At 48.6% G+C, this 13,216-nt stretch overlaps 1 protein-coding gene across 1 annotated transcript in view; it reads left to right on the top strand.

Annotated features, from left to right (window-relative positions):
- Positions 1-9,453: 9,453 nt before the first annotated feature.
- Positions 9,454-13,216, top strand: part of LOC146830584 (uncharacterized) — a 50,159-nt gene continuing 46,396 nt past the window's right edge. The window contains exons 1-2 of the mRNA XM_085604784.1: positions 9,454-9,843; positions 9,937-10,030. Of these exons, the coding sequence (XP_085460910.1) occupies positions 9,589-9,843; positions 9,937-10,030 (349 nt within the window). The 5' untranslated portion in view covers positions 9,454-9,588. The remainder of the gene's footprint in view (positions 9,844-9,936; positions 10,031-13,216) is intronic.

Raw genomic sequence — 13,216 nt, forward strand, 5'->3', positions numbered from 1 at the left:
GCACAGAGCATATGGAGATGGGCCATACCCCAAAAAATCTTTCTCCTAGCCCAACATGTCCCAGGAGTCCAAAACACTATGGCAGATCTGCTGAGCAGACAAATACAACAGATCCACGAGTGGGAACTCCATCCACAAGTTCTTCACCCGTACTTTCAAATGTGGGGGCATCCACATCTAGACCTCTTCGCCACCCACGAAAACGCCAAATGCCCAAGGTTCGACGCCAGATATCCACACCCATTGTCCATCGGCAATGCGATATGGATGAACTGGTCAGGCAGATTTGCGTATGCTTTTCCGCCTCTCCCACTCATACCATTAGTGGTGCGCAAACTACAACACTTCCTCACTCTCATCCTAGTAGCTCCAACTTGGGCCAGACAACCGTGGTACACCACACTGTTGAAACTATCTGTAGTACCGCACCAAAAGTTACACCTCTCTCCACGCCTCTTAACCCAGAACCATGGAGAGATCAGGCACCCGGACCCAGCTCAGCTCAACCTTGCAATCTGGCTCCTGAAATCCTAGAATTCGGTTATCTAAATCTTCCCCCTGACTATATGAATGTCATTAGAGAAGCTAGGCGACCTACCACTAGAGCTTGCTACGCAGCCAAGTGGAAAAGTTTTGTGGTCTATTGTCACAACAATAACTTCAATCCCCTAGATGTGTCCATTCAACACATAATAGGCTATTTACTACACCTACAAAGATGCAATCTAGCCTACACGTCTATTAGACTGCACCTTGCAGCCATAGCAGCTTATCTACAAAACAGGCAACATCTATCACTCTTTAGAGTACCTGCCATAAAAGCCTTCATGGAAGGCCTCAAAAGAATAATTCCCCCCCAGAGTGCCACACTCACCTGTGTGGAACCTAAACATCGTTCTCACCAGATTAATGGGGCCTCCCTTTGAACCTTTACACAAATGTAAACTTCAATTCCTAACATGGAAAACTGCTTTTCTTGTAGCCATCACTTCCCTCAGAAGGGTCAGTGAGATGCAAGCACTCGCCATTCAAGAACCTTTTCTGCAAATGCACCATAACAAGGTTGTTCTCCGTACTAATCCAAAATTCCTCCCTAAAGTCATTTCTTCCTTTCACCTAAACCAATCTGTGGAACTACCCGTATTCTTCTCGCAACCACAGACAGTTGGAGAAAGAGCTCTCCACACATTAGATGTCAAACGAGCCTTACTCTACTACATCAAGAGAACACAACCCTTTTGTAAGACCAAATAACTGTGTGTTTCCTTTTTACCACCACATAAAGGCAACCCCATCTCCAAATCTGGGATAGCTAGGTGGATTGTCAAATGCATTCAGAATTGCTACCACAAAGCAAAACGAACGCTATCTGTTCCCCCTAAAGCCCACTCTACACGTAAGATAGGGGCTTCCATGGCATTCTTAGGGAACATCTCCTTAGATGATATCTGCAAAGCAGCTACATGGTCAACACCGCACACTTTCACTAAACACTATTGTGTAGATGTGCAAACTAAGCAACAAGCTGGTGTGGGCCAGGCTGTACTCAAAACATTGTTTCAAACCACTGCAACAGATACTGGTGGTCGCCGCTAAGGATGGGTACTGCTATATAGTCTATGCACAGTGTGTAATCTGCAGCTCATGTGCCTCGAACGGCAAATGCTACTTATCAGTATGCATCTGTTCTTGGCATGTAGAGCTGCAGATCTACACACGCCCACCCGCCTCCCCAGCTACCTTTATCTGTTCCAGTTTATCTTATTTAGATACACACATGGGTTTCTTCACTATTATTACTACACTCCATCTTTCCCTGTTGGCGAAAAACAATCTGAGGATGGAGCCGAAGCCCATGCGCAATACGATCCAAAGGAGGAGTCACCGACCTCGTGACTTCCAAAGACTTTCCAAAAGGAAAAACAACTGCAAACATCCGGGCCCAACACCAGATGGCGATCTATGCACAGTTTGTAGATCTGCAGCTCTACATGCCAAGAACAGATGCATACTGGTAAGTAGCATTTTCCTTATGCATAAGTGGCCCTTGCGCCTCAGAACGTCACTTACAAACCCTCACTTGATCATTTTCACAGTGACTCCTTGGTTTTAGTTATATTTCTTTCTTTCTGATGGACAGTTTCAATTTCGCATGGCGTGGGAGAGCGTTGGGGCACGTGCAAGCTCGCTTGGTGTACTTATAGGTTACGACTCTGCACCGCTGCACATTCCCGTCTACACACAGAAAATGGACAACATACAGAGGGGAAAACAAAACAGTATAAAGTCCACGAGCAGCGCCAGTCAGTCTATCCCACACAAAAGGTTCACATAACCAAATACTGCGTGTCACAAAGTTTATGTACAAGTTTCTCTTTGCATGCTATTGGACATCAACCTGTGCATTACTAACTTTTTCAACCCAGTTACTGTTTTTTCCACCCGTCCAGTAAACCTAAAAACATAAGTAAAAAACATTGCCATTTTGTAAATGGCAATGTTTTTTACTTATGTTTTTAGGTAAGCTCAAACAAATACAAAACCTATTTCATAAGTAAAAAACATTGCCATTTACAATGCCAATAGCTCCAACTCCAAAAAATGTGAGACCTATTGCATTTCCAGTGCTTGGTATTAGATGCCAACCTCTGGAAACTTTCATCACCTACACCACTGTCACCAAAATCATAATTAATGTCAAGAGTGCACATCTTTGTCTTTTTCTGAAAGTAGTCTATGAGCAACGCTGTCCCAGAACCAGCCGTAGAGGCCTGACCTCTGTCTTCGGAGTATGGTTTTTGATTTGCATTTGAATTTCTCTGCTGACTTTCGACCTCTCTTGACACATGCCTTACGACTTATGTTGAACCTCCCCTTTATCGCCTATTCCCCATAAGCCCTGCTCCTCTTGTTAATCCTTATAACTAACCAACAACCAGTGACCCTTCTGTACTGGACTAGCCCTCCAGCTGCCTGACAGGGCACCTTACTCCCTAAGCCCTCTAGCTTTACTAATGGTTTCCATCCTGCATTAGCCCCTCTGGGGGATTTCCATACATGTTCCTGTTTGTGTATGGGCATCCGAATCCCCCACGTCCTTTCGTGTACTTGTATTCTATGGGCTCACTTAATAAAAGGGGCCTAAAACTTCTACCAAATTCTCCTCACCACAGTTTCTGCGCAGGTTGCGCTTCTCCTCCTACTGCTTGACCTCCAAAACCTCACGCACCAAATAGGAGCAAAGGACAATGCTTCTCTTTGATGAGCAGACCAGTCCTCTTTCTTGTTCTTCTTCTGTGGCCGGCCCAGGTGACACCATTGGGTCCACGGGCAGGCCAACATCATCGTCGTCTGCCCCCTGCACAGGGTGCTCCCCCTTGCAGTGTGTAAGGAGCACTGCTCTTTCACCGGGGACACTGGCTGGCCCAGGTAAAACAGCACGAACTTCCTTGGCGTCTTCAGGTAAAGCCTGCACCTTTTTCTTCCCTTTACCTTTAGCCACAAGTGCTGCGCAGCTTGGCATATCAGCCCTGGAGGCCACCCAGTTGCATCCTACTCCCCATGCTCTCCTGCCGTATCCCCATTCCCCTTGCCAGCGCTGTTCCATATTTTTGATTTCCGGCCAAACATGGCCGCATGGCAGCAACCACACCACAAGACGAGCACCTAAAAGGGCATGCATTCTTAGGCACTCATGCCTGATCCAACATACCAAGCCTTAAATAGGGGTTTGGGGGAAGCTGACCAAATGGAGGTCTACCGCCCATCCCCCCCATAGGAATTTTGGGAGTGTGTTGCAGTCCAGTGACTGACACTTTCGATTTTGGGCTACTTGGGTGTCGGGCGGTAGCCCATGGTGATTTCCTGCCACCATGTTGGTATCAGGTGACCTGGTGGTTGGTGGCAGGAAGTCCAGTTAGGGTATTTTTTGTGAACATTGCAAGTTAAAGCATCGAGAATGGACAGTAAGGCGGCTCAGGCTTTACGCTTGCTAATGGAGGCTGGTTGCCTCATGGTGGCAGGTGCAGAGGAGCAGGCAAGGCTGGCGTGGTTCCCCCGGCTCGCAGCAAGTCTGACGGTGTGGCGGCTGCAGTATGGGCTTGTTCATTGCCTCACAACATGCTGGCGGCGTAAAGTGTGAGGAGAGTGTGAGGGGTCACTCCAAAATATGTTGAGCAGCCCCCGAGAAATGCAGCAGGAAGGGGCAGGGCTGTATCTGCAGGAGTGGGTACGGAGGGGAAGGCTGCATGCACTGAAACAACAAGCATTTACAATGCAACGGTCTCGGCATTGTTAAAGTTAGAGCTATTGGCATTGCTCATGACATTATTTTTGTTTATGTTTTTGTTTTTAAAACATTTAAAGAAACGGCATTGTTATTTACAATGTCAATAGCTTAATCACTCTCAAATCCGAGACCTATTGCATTTGCACCCACACACAGAGCCACCCACACACAAATAGAGCCACCCACACACACACAGAGCCACCCACACAGAGCCACCCACACAGAGCCTCCCACACAGAGCCACCTACACAGAGCCACCTACACAGAGCCACCCACACACAAATAGAGCCACCCACACAGAGCCACCTACACACACAGTTACCCACACACAGACAGCCACCCAGGCATAGAGCCACCTACAAAAAATGCCACCCACACAGAGCCACACACATATAGAGCCTCCCACACACACACACAGAGCCCACCCACACTTACACAGAGCCACACACACATACACAGAGCCACATACACATACACACACAGCCACACACACACACACACACACACATACAGAACCACACACACACACACAGATCTAGACACATACACATTGATCTTGGGAGCCAAAGCAGAAGTGGCACCGTTGTTTCTAGATCTTTGCATTTATCACAAAAAATTAAGTTGGCAGGTCTGCACCACAAACATTTCAATCTCACCTTCTCCGATTTGCATCATTTTTGTAACACAAAACCAGCACAAAATGTTTGTGAATCGTGGACAAACACTAAACTATCTCATAACCAGGGATGACTTGGCAGATATGCTAATGTTTAAAAATAACAGCTTCTAGCGTGACCGGGGCAGGCACGAATCTCTGAATTCCAAAGTGGAATTGGATTAACGAGGGGGAGGAGTTTACACGCACTCTCGCCTCTTTCCCTTCTTTGGTGCTCTGCGCGGAGTCTGAGGCGCGCAGTAGATACAAGAATAATGGCCGGTGGGTAACCTCTTCCCAGGCGGCAGGATCCTCTGGGAGCATATTCGGTCATTTGCGACTTTGTATTCAGCGCAGATCACCGTAACTACAATGGATCTGCGTCCAAACGGCTGGGCAGAACAGTAAATAGCGCTGGGCTGCTTGTTTGCTTACGTTGTTTAGGCAGTGGAAAGGCAGCTTCCATTCAAGATCCATTCAAGGGAGTCGCCATGAACACCACCGCCTTTCTCCGAGGTCAAGCAGAAATGCCTCGGAGAAACGCAGTGTCGTTTTCGGAATCGGGGGCGTGTTTTTCTTTCTCTCCTCTTGCCATTGGCTGGAATGTTTACATTCCAGAGGAGAGAAAGAAAGTAAAAAACACGCCCCCGAATCCGAAAAAGACGGGGCTTCTTTGGAGAGACAAAGCTCTTCTCCAATGGCTGACCAGCATTTAAGAGGCCAGCCAATGGAGAAGAGGGGCGTGTTCAAGCCCCTCTTCTGAAAAACATTAAATCTCGCAGCGAGACTGCGCAAGCGCAGCCGAGACCTAAAAAGTTACGTGGGAAGAACAACCCACGCATTTTATTATATTCATGCATGTACTTTATTGCAGTAGCTCTCCTTCAATGTTCAGGATGCTGGTTGTTTGTTTTTGTGTTACAAAGCTGCCTAAAAGAGAGGTGGAGAATGCAGTCACCTGGCTCGTCTGTTGCTCGTCCTTAAACTGAGGCCTACAGCCGGGCTAGAGCCAGTCGTTTGGCCCCAGCCAGGCTGCCTTGGCCCTCCCACCTATAAGTAAGATCTCTTTGGCTGCATTTGAACACTGCAGCAGGAGGGCTATGTAAATAAGGTGGGCCCCAGAGATACCTACCCTAAGATGTGCCTCTTGGCCTCGTCCTCTTTCCCGCCAGCACCTGCATTAAAGCACAGAAAAGTGGCCGCTCTGTATTTCTAATAAGCACTGATTGAATAAGTCATCCAGACTGTTTTACAAATACAATTACTGACTGATTGCCAACTATTGGCTAAGAAGAAGTCTTCGCGGAGGTGGGAGCCGCAATAACATGTAATTGTATTTCACATCAAGGCTCTGCATTGAGATAGGCAGCCAGTGCTCGAAGCACACTTATGGAAATGCTTGCAAGCACATTCCATCTCGCGCCAAAATCCGTAAACACATTACACGTCCTATCCAGCCCTTGCAGCCTGGGCTAATTATTGTATCTGCCCCCCTAATATGATGAATCCCCGGTTTACTCAGGACAGCGAGAGTGCAATAAAACCAATTGCACACATTTCCAAAGGAAGCGGTTCCTTTCCAGTGCGGTAATAGTTGCAAGGAAAAGCCCTGGAAATGTCACGATAACATATTGTTTCTCCATTACAGCCTGAAACTTTTGCCCAGATGCTTGGTTTTCTTCTGTTTTATAGCAGAACAAACTCCCCATTTTTCACAGGCCCTGATGTATACTGTGGCTTTGACTAGTCCATAACTCAGGCTAAAGCATGCCGGCACTTTTCCATACACTTTTTTCTCATGAAAAAGGGGACCTTGCGAGACGCAGCGCCGGAGCGAGGAAGAGGTAAGAGACAATTTATGATTCGGTGACACCGGCAGGAGGGGTGATTTATAGTTTAATTTGCTGTCGTAATGGACAGAGGATAATAACATGTAAAATATTAATCAATGTGTAGCAACAGCAGACATCATTTGCTAAGCTTGTTATCTGCTGCTCTGCCCTGACAGTGAACAACAAGCAGCCCAGCGCTATTTACTGTTCTGCCCAGCCGTCTGCAGACTCGAGTCCTTCCTCTTGAATACTCGCTGTCTTCTTTCTGATACTTCCCTCTGCCTGGCTTTTCCACTGCTTTCTTCGTACATTTCTTTTTACTGTTTTACGTGCCATGTATGACTCTCTTTCTCCTGCTGTTGTAGACTCTTCTCTTCCTTCACATGTGCTCCATATGTTTCCAATGTGTGCTCTGTTGACTGTCTTAAATTCCATACACTTAAAAAAGAAAAACATAAATGAAGGGGACTCGACTGAATGTGAAAACCGCTCACACAGAAGGCAGCTCGGTGGCCCCAACACCTCGCAGCTGACGCCCTCATTAGCCTAAGAAAGGTATCATCTTTACAAAACTGTTGTTTTTTCCCCCAAAGCAAATTTTGCTTAACTAATTCTCGGAGTCCTTGTTTGCTAATTTTCCGTGGCCTTAGAGATGGAGAGATGAGGTGGGCGGAGAGGGGAAGGCTGTGATGGCGAGGGAGGGGTGAACAGATGGGACGCAGAGGAGAGGGCCGCAGCGGGGATGCCCAGCCGTGAAAGATGAGGGGGGCGGGGTTCGAACAGGTGAGGAGCGGAGCGGAGATCTTGAATATTAATATGGCGCTGCGCGGCAGAACAGAGTAGCCCGTTTTTGCTTCAAACTGGATTTTTTTAGGTATTAAAAAATTGCTCTTATGACTGCCTGTTTTTTCATCCCTCGAAGACTAAATTGGTCCTTTCTGGATTAAGAACATATGAGCCGTAGTTTACAGGCTCAGACACAGGCAGTTACAGGGCCGGACTGAGAAGTCAAAGCAGCCCTGGCAAATGATACCAGTCCAGCCCCCATGCGGTGCATAGCGAACGGAGGGCCTGCATAACAAATTGGCAAAGCGTGCACAGAGTAACTCCTGATGGCATAGAAGGGAAGTGGATTCGGACACACGCCACTTACTTCAAAAGGTACTGCGGGATGGCGCAGCCTTCGAGCTAAAAACGAATCCTTACGGGGGAAAGTTCACAGGAAATAAAAGATTTAAAGGGCAGGAGCCGAGAGCAGGGGGAAGAGGACAAGCACACCACTGCCTTTCTCCGAGGCGAAGCAGAAATGCCTCGGAGAAAGGCAGCGGCGCTTTCGGATTCGGGGGCGTGTTCTCCTCCTGCCATTGGCTGGAGGAGATAATTAGAAAAGTAACGAAAAAACACGCCCCCGAATCCGAAAATGACGGGGCCTGTTCGGAGTGACAAAGCCTCTTCTCCAATGGCTGGCCAGCATTCAAGAGGCCAGCCAATGGAGAAGAGGGGAGAAGAGGGGCGGGTTCAAGCCCCTCTTCTCAAAAACATTAAATCTCCGACTTCCGGTTCTGCCTTTGGCAGACCGGACGGTCCTCGACCTAAAACATTAAATCTCCGACTTCCGGTTCTGCCTTTGGCAGACCGGACGGTCCTCGACCTAAAAAGGGGTAATAATAGGGATCCAGTATGACTGTTGCGGCTGCGGACGAAAATTAGGCAGCAGATGGAGCAGCCTGTCTGCCCGTTCTGCATGTGTACGGCGCCGCAGGGGGCAGACACTCGGAAACGCGTACGGTCATTTAAGAGCAGCCTCGGTGGTGTGGCCCAAACAAACAATGACTAAAAGGGGAGGAGGTGAGCTGATATGACGGCAGGCCCCGCGGCTATGGGCATAGTTATGCAAGTGCGCAGAGAGGGGAGGATGGAAGGCACAGGGGGGCTTATTTGAGTTGGTGGAACTGTTTTTTTTTTTTTTTATATATATATATATATAGCGCGAACTCGACCCAAAGGTATTGGAGCGCTGTACATGAGCACCGTATTTACATTACATATTCAGGCACGGGGAGATTAAGTGATTTGCCCAGAATCACAGGATGTGGATGCGACCTCGAGGCTCGAACCCTGGCTTCCTGCACCAAAGTCGGCAGCGCAGCCGACGGACCACATAGTTAGCACCAGAGCAGGCTTACCTGATGGCTGAGCATGGCTAGTTAGACAGGGCCCATAAGGTGGGCCTTGGGGGGGACTGGCAGAGGCGAGGGGCACAGAGTCTCCAGTGGATAGGGTCCACAGAGGCCCGGGGGCTAGCATCAGCTCTGCAAGCGGTGTTCCTCGAATAGAGCGGCGCAGAGGACAGCGGGGTGGGCGATGCGAGTGAGGCCCACGAGCCAGGAAGATATGGGTTAGAGCCCAAGTTGGGCGGGCTAGGATTTGGAGAAGGGCGCCGGTGAAGTGGGGTGCTATTGGCAGAAGAGGCGGAAGTTTGTGGCGTGACCAGCAGAGCCAAGTGGTCAGGAGCAGAACAGCAGAGGTAGTAGGTGGTCGATGGTGAAGGGCTGAGCAGAGGAGCTCTGAGGTAGAGCAGAGCTGGTGGTTGTGGGTACCAGACTCGGGATCGTGCGGAAACCCCCAGGGCACAGGTAGTCAATACACTAGTCCTGTCTTCTTCATTACAGGTCGCAGGGAGCAGCAGGTGGACTGACTCGGGAGAGTCCTGTGCGACTCATGTGCCCCGAGCGGAAGAGATTGCTGGGCCCGGTGCGGTCTGCCAGAAGGCAGCAGAGTCCCAAACACCAACCGACGGAAGAAGGTCCGGCATGGCCTCGTCGTCGCCACCGGCTGGAAGGTTCATGGCAGGCCCCAGCGGCAACCGGATTGGTCAGGCAGCGTCAGTGGATCAGTATGGAGGGGTTGACACGGCCCCCCTGGATATCTACCGCCAGGCCCCTACACAGAGGAAGGCGGGGGTAACACAGCAAAGCGAAAACGCAGGCCCGAGTTGGGCAGAGGTGGCTGAAATTGCGGAAGATAATCAGATGGACTGCGATGAAAACAGCCTGGAGGACGGCAAGGTGATGGATAAGGAGGTGGAGGAGCCATGGGAGAATAAAGGTGTAAAACGGGTGGGGTGACGTGTTAATATCTCAATGTCTGGTGTGTTACAGGCAGCAGGTGACACGCAACAGGATGCGGTGGTGGAGAAACAGAATCAGCTGGTGAGGCAGCGAGCTTCAGAGCGGGCACCGACCTTGAGGCCAGGTAAGAGCCACGGGGAAGCGAGCTCGGGTCCTGCGATGATATCCACTGGGGGTTGAGGGTGGGGAGGGTGCTCGGCTGAGAAAAGGAAAATACGTCACAGATGTAGGGGTTAATACAGAGGAGGAATAAAGTGAATGCATAGAGGCGCAGAGTAAGCCCAAGGACATAAGTGCGAGCACAGGTAAGGGAGGCAAGTGGACGATACAGGAACAAAAATAGCAAAAGGGTGAGAAAACGGAGGGGCTTGAGAGCAAAAAGCTGAAAATGTAAAAGTTGCCCTTTATGGGACTAACAAAGCCCTTTGAGGCACACTTGATGCTGGCTACAAAAGGAAAAAAGGGAAAGCATGTGGATATGTTTAAGTTGTTACACAGAGAGTTGGGCTCCAAGGAAGGGTCCAAAGAGGAAGAGTAAGGGTTCCCCTGACAATAGCGAATTGGACGGTAGCATTCCTCATATACGCCAGCGTCTACTACAAGAATCTTCCAGAGCGTTATATAGCACTGTTTAAGTACATGGACGTCATTCGCAAAGCTCAGATCATATATGTGGGTGTATGCCTGGGCACAATTTGACGATGGCGCTGGATCCCGAGGTGCAGTGGTGCGAACTCAAATTGGACCTGTGGCAACACACAATGGGCCCAACAAATTCTGAAAAACTATTTTAGGGAAACCGACTACCAATCGTATATCGCCTCTTTTAGGGATGCCCCATCCGGGGAGGAGTTGCGACAACTGCAAAGGGACAGAGCAGTACTTGGGGAGTGTGCTGGGATTATAACAAAGGGTTGTGTACACAGGAGTATTGAAAGTTTCAGCACTAATGCTGGGGGTGGAATGTGCTCATACACTGCTTCGGATCAGCACAGGGACACCAAAGGTAGACAACCGGGCAGTGGCAGCAATATCTAGGTGGTTCCAGTCCACAGCAATCATTCGGCAAAGGAGCCGGCGGCACAGGATCCGGGGCAAAAGGTTTGTACGCTGGTTAAGCTGGACAGACTCTAATTTTGGCTGCAATTCTACAACCGGAAGGAGGATGCAGGGATGTTTTCTGACTGGGGTACGAGGGACCGCTGGATCAGAGATGGGCAGATAATTCGAGGTCAGCCATGGAGCATAAGCAGTAGGTGCAGGACAAACTGCAGAATGAAATTCAGAAGGGTAAAATGCAGGGGTGTGGAATTTAATAAAATATCTACTTGTCCATGGGGCAGGTTGCTTAATAAATCTACTTGTCCTGTAACAAAATCCAGTTGTCCCTTTTGTGCAATGTAATGCGGCGACAAATTATGACAGCAATCTCATTATATAAGAGTTCTGAGATAGCCTCCATGTTTATTCCAGGGCTCCTTCATAGTAGGGTTTGAATACCAGCAATTCTCTTATGTTGCCTTGTTTCCGCAGATCTACATACTGGGGCTGAAGGTAAAGGTAAGAAGTAGTTCCAGAGATGTAAGGCCCTCCTGAGTCTGTACAAATCTACTAACTTGCACGTTTTAAGAGTTTTCACCAACTCTTTTCTAATCTTTTCCCATACTGAGAAAGGTTGGATATTTACTCCTGACAATGGCAGACCTAATACTTCAAGGGTTGGGAAATAAGTGGTTAGAGGGAAAGTGAACTTCCAAACACTCAGATTTTTGCATGCGCAGATCTACACCTGCATATTTGATCATGCTAAAATGCAGTTCACAAATATTTTCTAGGAGTACTATTTCTTGGCCTACTTCTGTAAAGTCCTGTGAATTCACAAATGTTGTACAACTGCACTTAATCCAAGGACATGGGTGCACTTTATTTAATAATTGGGCCCCTATAGGTCTGGTGTTAACCATGACCTTTTGTGTGTATTAAAATGTTGTGTCTCTCTTTCTGTCTATCGGCTAGCTTCACTGGGAGTGACAGCATTCTGTTCTTTCACAAGGAGCATATCGATACAGTCGTTTTGTTCAGTGCCAGGAACTACTATGCAATGTGTGCTTTTTGAGACCAAAACAATTTTTGCTTTTGCCAATGTGTGTTATAATGGCAAGGGCCCAGCAGCTCTCACACTAATAATGTATTACAAAAACCATGCCAAAACAAATCACGCATTGACAAAACCAAAAGGCTGACCAACAATTTCAGATCTACTGGCTTTACCAATGCTTGTTTATTTTTGTTTCCCATAATCTTATTAAAACTAGTAACACTTATTTTCCATTATTAATATTTTTGGGAAATAGTATGCATCAACACATTTTACTAAATGATGCTGCAAACAAATGTTACCTACATTTTTTCAGTAGTTTAACAAAAGGTTTTTTCATTTTTTTGTGAACATTTTATTTTGAAAGCAAAGAATCATCAAACTTGCTTTCAGGACTAGCGCTTGACCAAGATGGCCGCGTGAGCCTTGAGCTCCCGCTACCCTCGCGCCCTCCGGCAATCATCCTGTCCTAACTCCTGATCTTCATGCACGGAATCCTGTAGACGAGTCACAGCTGGGGCGATTGACGTTGTTTGGGTCAAGATCGCCCACCGGGGACCGAAGTTGTGCACGGCGGAAGATTGCGGCCTACCTCCGAGGGATGCCAGGGGCTTGCGTTGGCAGGATGCCCGGCCACTAATTGAACAACAGCGGCCTCGGGAGGTGTGAACTGCCGGACGGATGCCGTTGCACTTTCACTTTCGCTTTCTCGCCTTTTGTTTGCTCCGGGTTGGGAGTTCGTCATACAGATCCTCGGTTGTCTGGAAGACCTCCACGCGGTCCTGACTGGCTATTGAAGACCTAGTCGTCCCTGTCTCCTCTACCGGAGCAAGTGGCGTCCTCTTGCGACAGACCGTCCTGCTGTCCGAGATGTCGAGCAAGTCGGAGGCAGACAGGTCGAAGCCTAAGACTACCAGGCGGGGAGGCTATATCCAATCCAACAATATGGACCGCTATGCCCAGCAGAAGGGGTCACCTGGTGGCTCGGGACAGTCGCTGGAAGCACAGAAGGCTGATTCATCCCCACCCTCGGAGTTATCATTGCAGGATATCAAGGGGGCCATAGACGGGATGCAATCTTCGATTGGGCGACAGTTTGAGACCCTGGCGCACAAGGTGGACATGATTTTGGTCGATGTCAACCTGATTCGCGCGGACCTGGGGAAAACCAACGGGCGGGTCAAGGCCCTGGACCTCAAGACTACTGGCCTC

This window comes from Triturus cristatus, chromosome 5_1, assembly GCF_964204655.1.
Source record: "Triturus cristatus chromosome 5_1, aTriCri1.1, whole genome shotgun sequence".
Classification (NCBI taxonomy): Eukaryota; Metazoa; Chordata; class Amphibia; order Caudata; family Salamandridae; genus Triturus; species Triturus cristatus.